The sequence below is a fragment of the Rhinatrema bivittatum genome, chromosome 7, assembly GCF_901001135.1.
Source record: "Rhinatrema bivittatum chromosome 7, aRhiBiv1.1, whole genome shotgun sequence".
Lineage (NCBI taxonomy): Eukaryota > Metazoa > Chordata > Amphibia > Gymnophiona > Rhinatrematidae > Rhinatrema > Rhinatrema bivittatum.
The window spans coordinates 265668746-265680954 of NC_042621.1; the positions used below are offsets into that span (position 1 = coordinate 265668746).

At 43.4% G+C, this 12209-nt stretch overlaps 1 protein-coding gene across 3 annotated transcripts in view; it reads left to right on the forward strand.

Annotated features, from left to right (window-relative positions):
- The window catches only part of LOC115095887 (prominin-1-A-like), a 156930-nt gene that overhangs the window by 130633 nt on the left and 14088 nt on the right, over positions 1 to 12209 (forward strand). For all 3 annotated transcript variants that reach the window (XM_029610185.1, XM_029610184.1, XM_029610186.1), the window contains 2 exons: positions 3682 to 3774; positions 8500 to 8553. In XM_029610185.1, the coding sequence (XP_029466045.1) occupies positions 3682 to 3774; positions 8500 to 8553 (147 nt within the window). The remainder of the gene's footprint in view (positions 1 to 3681; positions 3775 to 8499; positions 8554 to 12209) is intronic.

Consider the following 12209-nt stretch of genomic DNA (forward strand, 5'->3'; position numbering starts at 1 on the left):
TAGCCCACTGCTCTTCCATTTCACACATTTCCTCCTAGCCCATCCTCAAGGTACTTCCCCATTTTACCAAAGTCAGTATTTTTGAAATTCGGGGCTCTGAGCTTCATGTGACTTGTTTCTAACTTGTCCATGATATCAAGTCATACCATCTGATTACCGGTGCTCAGACGGCCACCTAGCTAGAAATTGTGTTTATTTATTTATTTAAGATTTTTATATTCCTCTTTTCACACTTTTTTTTTCAGCACTTCAAAGTGGATTACGTTCAGGTACTCCCTGTCCCCAGAGGGCTTACAATCTAAGTTTGTACCTGAGGCAATGGAGGGTGAAGTGACTTGCCCAAGGTCACAAGGGGCAGCAGAGGGACTTGAACCCTGGTCTCCTGGTTTGTAGCCCGCTGCTCTAACCACTAGGGCTACTCCTCCACTCCTCAAATTATTAACATTGCTTCAGTCCGGAAGCAGCAGATCCAATAGTGCCCCCTCCCTTTGTGGGTTCCATCCCCATTTGTTTGAGCAGAGCCCATTGAAGGGGCAGAAGGGGTACTCCAGTCCATATCTGGCAGGTTAAAGTTAATCAATCAACAACACCTCCTCATTAATTCTCACTTTTTTGGATATCTTCAGCCAGAGTTCTGGGTAGATCCTCTATTTTGATGTGGAGATCTGTAGTCCACGCTGGTATATATGGAAATGCCATTGCCTATTTCAAAGATGGACCCCCACAGCCCCGCCTCCTTTTCCCACAGCCCCTACCTTTCAGTTGCTTCTATATTATTTTTGACCTAAAAAGCTACTTCTCCCCCTTTTCTGTCATTTCTATCCTTCCTAAACAGCCTGGAATGGTCAAATCCCATTCGGGAGACTCATTGGACCACATTTCCATAATAGCAATAAGTCCACCTCCACCATGTGTGCCGTTCTGGTCACCCCATGTAAAAAAAAAAAAAAAAGACACAGCAGAACTAGGAAAAAGGGTATAGGAGTGTGATAAAGGTGATAGAATGGCTCTCCCATGATGACAGACTACTCAGGCTAGGGCTCTCCAGCTTGGAAGAGACAACTGAGAGGGGAAATGATAGATGTTTATGAAATCACGAGTGGAGTGGAATGGGTAAATAAAGGGCGGTTATTTACCCTTTCCAAAACTTCTAAAACAAGGGGACATCGGTGATACTACCAACTAGCAGATTTAAAACAAGCAATTGAAAGTACTTTTTCATTCAGCGCACACTTAAGTTGTGGAATCTGTTGCCGGACTAGCACAGCAGGGGTTTACAAGAGGTTTGGACAGGTTCCCAGAGGAAAAGCCCATAATATATTGTTAGCCAGGGAGACTAAAGAAAGCTATTGCTATCCCTGGGCGTGAGTAGGAAATAACAGATCTACTTTATGGGATCTGCCAGGTACTTGTGACCTGGATTAGCCACTATTGGAGACAGGATGCAGGGCTCAATGGGCCATGATCTGACACAGCATGGAAAGACTTACTTTTTTGTGTAGGTTTACTGATCTGAAACTTTATTGCCTAGACTACGACCATTTATTTATAGATTTTTATATACCGTCTTTTGGGGGTGCCATCACAGTGGTTTACATAATTAATAAAATAATAATAAAAGTATAAAATCTAAAATAGATTTCCATTTTTTATTTATTTTTTATTTTTTTAATCTTGCTGATCCTCCTGGATTCCTTCTCTACCCTTTTGCTAAATAGTGGGACTGTTGAGCTGATTTCACTTATTATTTTCCCCACTATCGTCGTGTGTTTGTCAGGGGTGACATTCCGAATCCATCAGCTTCCATTTGCCAGCCCTGCCCTCAGTGTTTGATCACGTAGGATCCCTTTTCTTGCCACAGAAAGATGGAGGCCATCTTTCCCATAGAGCCTCTCGTTGTTCCATATGCAGCCCCCGTATTCTTAAAACACTCTTCCTTACACCAGGTTTTGAGCCACATATTGAAGGCCTCTTCCGCTCGATGAAAAAGTGATAACCTGTAAAATGCCTAAACCCCTCTCCCAGATTCTGGAAATCTCTCTATTTCAGAGACTATGGGGCGGATTTTAAAAGAGTTATGCACGTAATATATGCGTGTAACCCTTTTAAACCCCTCCTGCGCACGCTGGCGGGACTGAGGCAGGCGTATATAAAAAAAAATATAAAGGTAGGGGGGGATTTAGATAGGGCTGGGGGACGGGTTAGATAGGAAAAGGGAGGGGAAGGTGGGGGGGGGGGGCGGAGGGAACGGGGAAAGCCATCAGGGCTTCCCTAGGGCTCAGCGTGCACCCCCTTGCGCTCGCCGACCCTGGATTTTATAACATGTACGCGGCTGCGCGCACATGTTATTATAAAATCAGGCGTAGATATGAAAATCTGGCCTTATGTTTCTAGTCAGATCATTGGTCGTCGAGTGGATTATAACAGTTTTAGAAACTGTTTTTTTCTGATTATGACCCTTATCTGCCAGCATATTCTGTGTCCTTCACACTCTCTCTCTCTCTCTCTATGTGTGTGTATATATACATACATGCATAGAGAGTATATAGATGTAGATATATACATATATTATTGGGTTTGTATGTTTCATTATTGTTTATGTAAACTGCATATAATGTTATATCTCCTGTCCATTCCTCCCCACTGAACATGTTGCCATAGATTATATATCTTTAATGCACCCTACAATTCTTCTTGTTTTGTGCCTTAGTTGCTTTGGAATCAATTTTCATAGGATTCAGATGCCTAACTTAGGGGACTATGTAAAAAGCTAAGCATTAAAACGGTGTGCTGAAATTCAGCGCAGTTTCTTAACTCACAAGCTATCTTTTTTTTTAACTCTCGATGCAGTAAACTAATACACACAAACGTTTTCAGTGCAGAAAGCATTTATTGTGTGCATAAATTGTATTTTTTGCATGGAGAACATGCTTTTTATGAACAAAGCATGTTTTTTTTCTGCAGGTAAAATCCTGATTACAGGTCCTAGCATTGGAACTCCAGTTTCCAACTGTGGACTTCCAGTAGCCCTGGAAACTTTACTCCACCTTAGATTAGGAGTTTCCAGCACTAAGAAAACACAGGGAAAGGATAAGCCAGTGCACCCTCTCATTAGCATGGGATTTCCATGCGAGGGCGCTAACTTAAACGCACATTGTTGTGCACAAACCTCGTTGCATCGGCACTAAACCTTGCACCCAACTGAGGGCTAAAGTGTGCACTGCGTTAAGTGCAACTTATTGCACTGGACTTCTTTGAGAGTTAAGATCCTAAATTGGCCCCTTTGAAAGCTGACTAAGAGTGAGCATCTACATTTTAGCCCTCTAATTTCCCTGGACACCTAAACTTAGGTGTCTAAAATGGGTGGCAAAGAGTACAAAGTAGGAGAATTAGGGCAAAGAGTGAAAAGCAGGAGCTTAGCCGAGATGTTCAGCACTAGGCCCCAAATGAGGCCTGAATCTGGGACCTAAGTATAGGGAGTCTTCCATCTGAAAACAAAGTTACCTACATTCATATAAAAATCTGTTTAAATTTCGGGCTTAATTTAGGAGCTGAGCATCTTTTGAAAATTGATCCCATAATCCCTAGTTATGATCTGATGCTGCCTTTATTTTCCGAGTGTACCTTCTAACTTTCTCTCTTTTCTCACCCCCCCCCTCCCCCATGCCATCTTTTTCATAGAAAAATGCATCTTTAAAAAGTGAACTGAATGCAGAGGCGCAACAGCTAAGAGAGATTCAGAAGTCGATTGACACCAGTCTGCAGTCAACAATAGTGAGTCATTTGTATGTTAGCTTGTGACCTGATATGGGAGGAAGTTCACGTGGAACATGCCAGGGAGAGCTGAATTCTACCTGCTGGGCTTCTGTGTCCTAACGTTTCTGCTGTAGCCAGGTGGCTCGGCAGGGGGTGGCTAGGTGAACCCCCCCACCCCTCAACACATGCTCCAGAGGGCCCCCTCCACCATACAAATGATCCCCCGCCACACACACATTCCCAGACTCCCAGAGCCCCCATCTTCTGCCCAGAGCAGAGTGGGAGCTCAGCAGCCCCCTCCCGGGCAGGGGGCGTAGCCTGTGGAAAGGCTGTGCCACTGTCTGCGATGTCTAACAGTGGGACTTGACTGTGGTCGGCAGTAGCACTCGCTGCTTAATCAGCTGGGGCTGGGAGGCTGAAGGCAGAGAAAGAGGGTCCTAGGAGGGGGACTATGATCCTGGATCTCCTCTTGGTGGGTCCTCTCCTGCCTCTTCCCACCTCTCCCTGTGGTCAGTTTCTGAGTTCTCTTCCTCCTATACTCTCAGGCTCTTTCCCACCCCTTCTCATATGGCTGCTTTACCTCCCCTGGCCCCTTTCTCTTCCTGTATGGCCCACCCCTCCATGTGAAAGAAACAAAAGCAAGACCGATGCCTTGGAAAGAAGATTTTATTTAATAGAACAGAACCCGCCTGACCCTGGCCGAGTTTCTCCCTTATGGCTGCATCAGGGGCTCTTAAAATTGAATGATATCTGGAGTATGTACCCATGCACAATGTGTAATTTCTGGAAGTATCCACTGGTTAGATTATTTTCTGGTTTGAATGTAAGAATGACTTTGAGGTCATATCCACGGTAAGTAGGAGTGCAATTGTGTGCTTCATACATTGGCAACTTTCACCGAAAAGAAATCTGTAATCAGTTTCAAGTTCCTCAAGAACGTGAACACAGTCTCGTTCCTTCAATAACAGAAAATAACCGCAGTGTACAATAAATGATCCTCTTATATCCAATGTTTCAAAAACTGCGTGAAAATTGTGACATCACATCCTCCCTTGTAAGGAATGAGATTGTGTTCACGTTCTTGAGGAACTTGAAGCGGACTACAGATTTCTTTTCAGTGAAAGTTGCCAATGTATGAAGCACACCATTGCACTCCTATCGCGGATAGAAAACCACTTTGAGGACTTCTTACCATGATATGACCTCAAAGTCATTCAAACCAGAAAATAATCTAACCAGTGGATACTTCCAGAAATTACACATTGTGCCTGGGTACATACTCTAGATATCATTCAATTTTAAGAGCCCCTGATGCAGCCATAATGGAGAAACTCAGCCAGAGTCAGGCGGGTTCAGTTCTATTAAATAAAATCTTTCCAAGGCATTGGTCTTGCTTTTGTTTCTTTCACATCCGTGGCTACTCTAGACCGACTACCGCTTTGCTTTGTGAGTCCACCCCTCCATGGCCTTTTCCAGGTATTTTGCCCTCCTAACTCATCACACCCCAACGTGGATCCTCTCCCTTCTCTCCCCAGGTTCCCTCCAGGATTTTGTTTTCTCAGAGCATCAGCTGCTTTTTGGCTTCTTCTCCCTCTTCCTTGCCAGTTTTGGCTGTTTGAGGGCTGGCAAGAACACACAAATTCAGTGCGCAGCTAGAGTTGGCCTGTGCATGCTGGCAGACCCTGCAAGGCCCCACCCCTTCTCCTGCATAAGCTTCCTGTATCCAAGGTAATTTGTGCGAGGGCTGGGTCGCTGCAAGGCCTGCCAGCATGCTAAGGCTGCTCCAGGCCCCACGCTGAATTTCTTAGGAGTTGAGAGCTTGGGCCCGCTCAGCATCTCTGATGGCAGTGGGCCCGGCCTGTCCCAGCCAGTCTAAGTGGCAGTCTAACAAAGATTGCCGGCTTTTCTGATGTGGATTTTTAATTTCTGCCAGTAGCTGACAAGGCCAGCTGAAAACTGGCCAGTTGGTAATCCTTGCCTGCTCTGCATCTGCGCCCCTATCTTCTGATCTGATAGGGCCAAATTGACCCATGTAGCTGCTGACTCCTTCGGACAACAGTGCCTATGGGCAAGACCCTGCTGGCCCTAGGGTTGCCACAACTCTGGCTCACGCATGGGATTAATGCCCGTTAGGAAAGCTTTGGAAGGCTGAATGGTATCTGGGAGATATGAGATCAAACACATACAGGGCTCATATTGATTTTGTAAAGCAAACTGTTATCAGATGATTAGTTATGTGCCTGCCAAAGTAATCAGATTGCTGATTACTTTTCCTGGAAAGTAGCCTATTAATGATTACTTGGAGATTAGCGCAGCACCAAGAACAGTTAAGTCTTCCCAGATTGGAAGCAGAAAAATGGCATCCCATCCCATCACATTAAACTGACGGAGTCCACGCTGGACTTCATTTTTCAGGCCAGGAGCATTGTGTGTGTTTTGTATTTTTTTTTTTTTCAATGTTCCAGTTTTGGCTATGGCCAGCGTTTCACTTTTGTTGAGGGTACTTTTTGGAACACCGCACATGGCAGTAAAGTGTGTGCATAATCTGTTAAATTCAGACTTTACTGCTGATTTTCAAACCAGTTTTATGCAAATGAAAATCATTTTGAAAATGCCGGGGTAAAGTTCCCCTACTATGTGTGCAAGTTTACACCTGCAAGTAGACATGCGTGGAAGTCCTATCCCCATCTCAGCTCAGCCCTTCCCCCCACCCCAGAATACTTACCGTGAGCACGTGCAAAAGTGCGCCCGTAATCGGGTTGCACGTGTGCTCTTCCACGCCTACCCGCCAGGGCTATTTTCAAGGAACTAATGACATGCAAAAAGAAAAAAAAAAAGTGCAGATTTTATGCGCGTAAGAGGCTTTGAAAACTTCCTCTCATGTATGCTGTGATAATTGTATATGGATTTTGTGACTCGTGCTATTGCATTTTTGTTCACTGTTCTACATTGTTTCTGTATTGAGAAAAATATATTTTTTTTTTTGGAAAAAGGATAAGAAAATAGAGCAAATAATTAATTTCAAGAAGAATTCAGACATCAGCGCACAGTGAAAAAAAGAGTCGGACTTATTGAGTTACTCTCTTGCCAGGAGAATAAGGGAGATGTTTCAGTCACAAACTTCCAAAAAAAAAATGGGGAAAGAAATACCTAAAGGCAGTCCATACTACTTTTGTCCCTGAAGAATAATCTGATTATTTGTTTAGATTGCATTCAGCTTAGAATGATTTATTGGATACGCAGAATTTAAGAAATAAATAGCAGTTTCTGAATTGGTGATCCCCTGTCTAGTGCCGTCCATGACTTAGAATATTGATCAGATCATAAGTTACCCATGATGATCCCGAGCTATTTCAGCTTCCCTCCATACACAATACTGGCAGCTCAGCAGATCTTGGCCATGCCTGCGCTGGGTTAGGGACAGTAGAAAACAAAAGCAGAAGATGTTTCCCCCGAATAGTACCTCTGAAGGTAAAAATAAGGGATTTATTTTTTTTTCCAATTATGGTTTATTAACCATGTAACATAAAATACAACACCATTAATATCAACCATGAACAAAGGTTATACACATGTTTTGATATATTACATTTCGGGAGGTTCACTGCTAGACTATTAAGGAATCATCATCATATAAGTATGGCCATGAGCTTTAACCAACGACTTATATCAACCTAGAAAGAGATCAGACTGTACATTCAAGGAGAGCATGATCATGGAAGCTGAACCTTCTCAATGGAAAGTGGACAACCGTTATTTTGCCAATTCAAATAAGGTTGCCGTATATTCACAAATTTAGGTTGACTACGATGTTTTTGTGCTGTTAATTTATACAGTACTTGCATAGTTTCCAACTTTTTAAGGAGTACCGGTAAGGTAGGAGCATCACACTGTTTCCACTAGGGATTTTTTTTTTTTTTTAACTTGGAAGTCGAGCGCTTAAGAGGTGGAAACCATACAGGCTCAACAGAAGGACGTATGCAAGCTAAGGGGGTGTTCTTGTAAAGAAAGTGAAGTCTGTCCCCACAGGACTGCTCTAAAGTTCATTGATCCTGTAGGCTTTGTATTAGGACGCCTCCTCACCTCCCTCTCACTCTACGTATGGTTTCTCGCGGCTTAATAGGACTCGCTTTATGATAAGGGGCAGGAGACGAATTGTGACAGCGGGCAGTCATTGCCCGCTGCTGGTAACGTTCCTTTCCTATTGCCTCAGCTCTTCCACGTTTTATTCATTCCATAAATCCTGGGTGCATGCCATTTATTGTGCTACTGTTTTTTTCATAATGAATTACTTAACTGTGGATAGGAGGGGAAAAAAAAAGAAGAGGTAGAGATGATAAGCACTAGGCTGGAAAGAACAACAGAGAATGAGCGTGCAGCTGAGAGGAAAAGAGCGAGTGCAGTTAGTGTATAATTCCACGGCTGGAGCTGGGGATGCCACGGAGACAACGGTTTACAGCCCCTGTAGGGTGGAAGGATGAAATCCCAGTCATTGGGCAACAGTGACACCTGCTGGCAGGCTGAGAGCTCTGGAGGGAATCGGGGATCCTGCCTCTCAGACAGAGGAGCGTGGCTGCAGTGGCTGGGCTGGTTAAAAATGGGTGCTGAACCCCATAGATTCAGTTAGCGGTGGTTCTGAATTAGAAGGAGCAGGAGGAAGCTGCCAGACCAAAAAAAGAGTGAAAGAGGATAGTCTAAAGCAGCAAGCCTTTTCTAAGATTTTCTCTTTGATTTATTGCACAGAAATCTCTGAACAATACCATCCAGAGTTTACAAGCCGTGACATCTCAAATACCGGTAAGTAGGGCGTTTCCTCTGAAAGCTGATCTTCTGCCTAATGCAAATTGGGCCTTCTGTTTGCCATATCTGATTGTGGTGGGAAATGGGGAGCAACTACAAATAAATCTGGGTTCAGGGACCTGAAAGAATCTGGAGAGAGAGAGCACTGAGAGAGCCTGAAAGTGAGAACAAAGTGGTGACAGAGAGCGTGAGAGAGAGACAGAGAGTGAGCCTTAAAGAGAGGGAGGGTGACTGAAACCAGCTCACTGCAGGAATCTGATTTAATAGCCCTCTGAGTTCCCTGAAGTGCAGGAGGAAGGAGGACTGAACGTCTGCAGGCCATTCTGCAGGTGCAGCACAGGTTTTAAGTCCAGCTGGCTGAGCATTCTTGTGCACAGATGCAAAGCACACTTGCTGACTAATACGAAGCTGTCTGCTAACCATCCACATACCATATGGAGCCAAAATAAGCTTTAATTTCCTCACCTATAGAACACGCTGAGCTGGAAATTTATGTTCAGCTATTTCTGTTTCTTCCTTTATAACAAACACAAACACTCTGCTAGGACTGGGCTCCACCCAACATCTTTTTGAATAGAAGGTAGCAAATAATGGGTGATTTAGACATTTAACTCTCATAAAACCAGATATTCGGGTGAAAAAAGTACTCTTCATTGCCTTGAAAAAGACATTTGTGCCACGTAGAGGGAGCAGTCACCGAAGATGCTCCATTAATACCCTTAATGCCAGCTGCAGACGTGTTTCTTAGGACTGATTCATCCAAATACTTAGGTAACATTGGCCCTAGTATGAGAACCCTCTGAGCCACATATCTGAAGCAGGAGTAAGTATAGCTCAAGGAACCTGTCACAGTTATGATGCCTGCTAAAAACATCATCAGAATTTGACACTAATTAACAGCCTTAGCAGACAGTCCAAAATTTGCACAGCGATGGGGACTGACATAGGCTCTCACCCTTAAGAGATGGACCAAGGCACCTGGGCAGGGCAGTACAAGAAAGCTTTGCACTATTGCTGCCCATGGCTGTGCCTGTTCTGTGGATAAATGGAGGACCAGTTTAACTAGGGACCTTTTCTTGAGTGCCACATTTGCTGAAAATGTGGCAATGGTAAAATAGAGAGGAGGGAGGGAGGAAAAAGGGATTGAGGGAGAGACTGGTGATTGGGAGAGGAGATTCATGGAGGGAGGGCAAAGAAGCAAAAGAAACGGGAGCACAGCCATGCAACAAAGAAGGGTGAAGCCAAAGAGTGTAAAGTCCAGAGGTTGGAGTGCAAATTCTAACTGCATTATTCAGAGCAAAAGATGCATCTTCAGTCATGAAAGTGGAAGTGCAGTCAATTGCCAGAGGAGATCAATGGGATGGATTCCCAGCCCCGACACGAGCGGCGTTTCGGCCTAAGCCGCCGAACTGTTGTCAAGTTTATCTGCTGTTGTCCCTCGCCAGCTTTGCTGTGCAACACGGCTCCTATCGGGGCTGGGAATCCATCCCATTGATCTCCTCTGGCAATGACTGCACTTCCACTTTCATGACTGAAGATGCATCTTTTGCTCTGAATAACGCAGTTAGAATTTGCACTCCAACCTCTGGACTTTACACTCCTTGGCTTCCCCCATCTTTGTTGCATTGATAGGAGGGGATAGAAGACACAAGGGAGGCAGGATAGTAAATGCAAGGGAGAAGGAGACTAATTTCATGTTGATAAGGAGGAGAGGAGATACATGGAGGGGGAAGTTGCTACTGGAAGGAAGAAAGGTTAAACTAGAGGAGTGGAAGGAAGTGGGAGGAGAAATGAAGCATATTTTGGCAGGAGAAAGAGAGGCGATAAACTGTAATAAGAGTGGGCTAACAGGAGAGAGTGAGGAAAGCAATGAAAAATAAGAGGGAGAAAGTTGAGAGAAGAGAGGCATAATGAAAGAAAAAAGTTATCCAGACAGAGACAAAATGTTGTGAATTTTTATTTTTTAAATGAAAATGTTTAAAATACTGAAAGGTCTTCTACATAAATTATTTCTTTGTAAAACTAAATAATAAGAAATATATGTTAACTTAGGTAAATGTGATGTAGCATCTCAAAAACGAGGGCACAGGAGTTACCACCCTGGAAAAAGATCTGGGCGTCATAGTTAATATTAAATTGAAATCATCAGCTCACTGTGCTGCGGCAATCAAAAAAGCAAACAGAATAAAATGGAGGTCATCATCATGCCTCTGTCTCGCTCCATGGTGAGATCGCACCTTGAATACTGTGTGCAATTCTGGTCACCACATCTCAAAAAAGATATAGTTGCACTGGAGAAAGTGCAGAGAAGGGTGACCTAAATGATAAAGGGGATAGAACAGCTGCCCTATCAGGAAAGGCTAAAGATGTTAGGGCTGTTCAGCTTTGAGAAGAGACAAATGAGGGGGAGGGGGATATGATAGAGGTCTAAAAAATCATGAAAGGATTTCAACGGATAAATGTGAATCAGTTATTAACTCTTTTGGATAATAGAAGGACTAGGGGCACTCCATGAAGTTAGCATATAGCACATTTAAAGCAAATCAGAGAAAATTATTTTTCACTCAACACACAAACTCTGGCATTCTTTGCCAGAGGATGTGGTTAAGGCAGTTAATGTAGCTGGGAGTTAACATAAGAACATGCCATACTGGATCAGACCAAGGGTCCATCAAGCCCAGCATCTTGTTTCCAACAGTGGCCAATCCAGGCCATAAGAACCTGGCAAGTACCCAAAAACTAAGTCTGTTCCATGTTACTGTTGCTAGTAATAGCAGTGGCTATTTTCCAAGTCAACTTAATAGGTAATGGACTTCTCCTCCAAGAACTTATCCAATCCTTTTTTAAACACAACTATACTAACTACACTAACCACATCCTCTGGCAACAAATTCCAGAGTTTAATTGTGCGTTGAGTGAAAAAGAACTTTTTCTGATTAGTTTTAAATGTGCCACATGCTAACTTTATGGAGTGCCCCCGAGTCCTATTATCAGAAAGAGTAAATAACCGAGTCACATCTACCCGTTCTAGAACTCTCATGATTTTAAACACCTCTATCATATCCCCCCCTCAGCCGCCTCTTCTCCAAGCTGAAAAGTCCTAACCTTTTTAATCTCTCCTCATAGGGGATCTGTTCCATTCCCTTTATCATTTTGGTCGCCCTTCTCTGTACCTTCTCCATTGCAACTATATCTTTTTTGAGATGCGGCGACCAGAATTGTACACAGTATTCAAAATGTGGTCTCACCATTGAGCAATACAGAGACATTATGACATTTTATGTTTTATTCACCATTCCCTTTCTAATTCCCAACATTCTGTTTGCTTTTTTGACTGACGCAGCACACTGAACAGATAATTTCAATGTGTTATCCACTATGACGCCTAGAGCTCTTTCTTGGGTGGTAGCACCTAATATGGAACCTAACATTGGGTAAATATAGCATGGGTTATTTTTCCCTATATGCATCACCTTGCATTTATCCACATTAAATTTCATCTGCCATTTGGATGCCCAATTTTCCAGTCTCACAAGGTCTTCCTGCAATTTATCACAATCTGCTTGTGATTTAACTACTCTGAACAATTTTGTATCATCTGCAAATTTGATTACCTCACTCGTCGTATTTCTTTCCAGATCATTTATAAATAT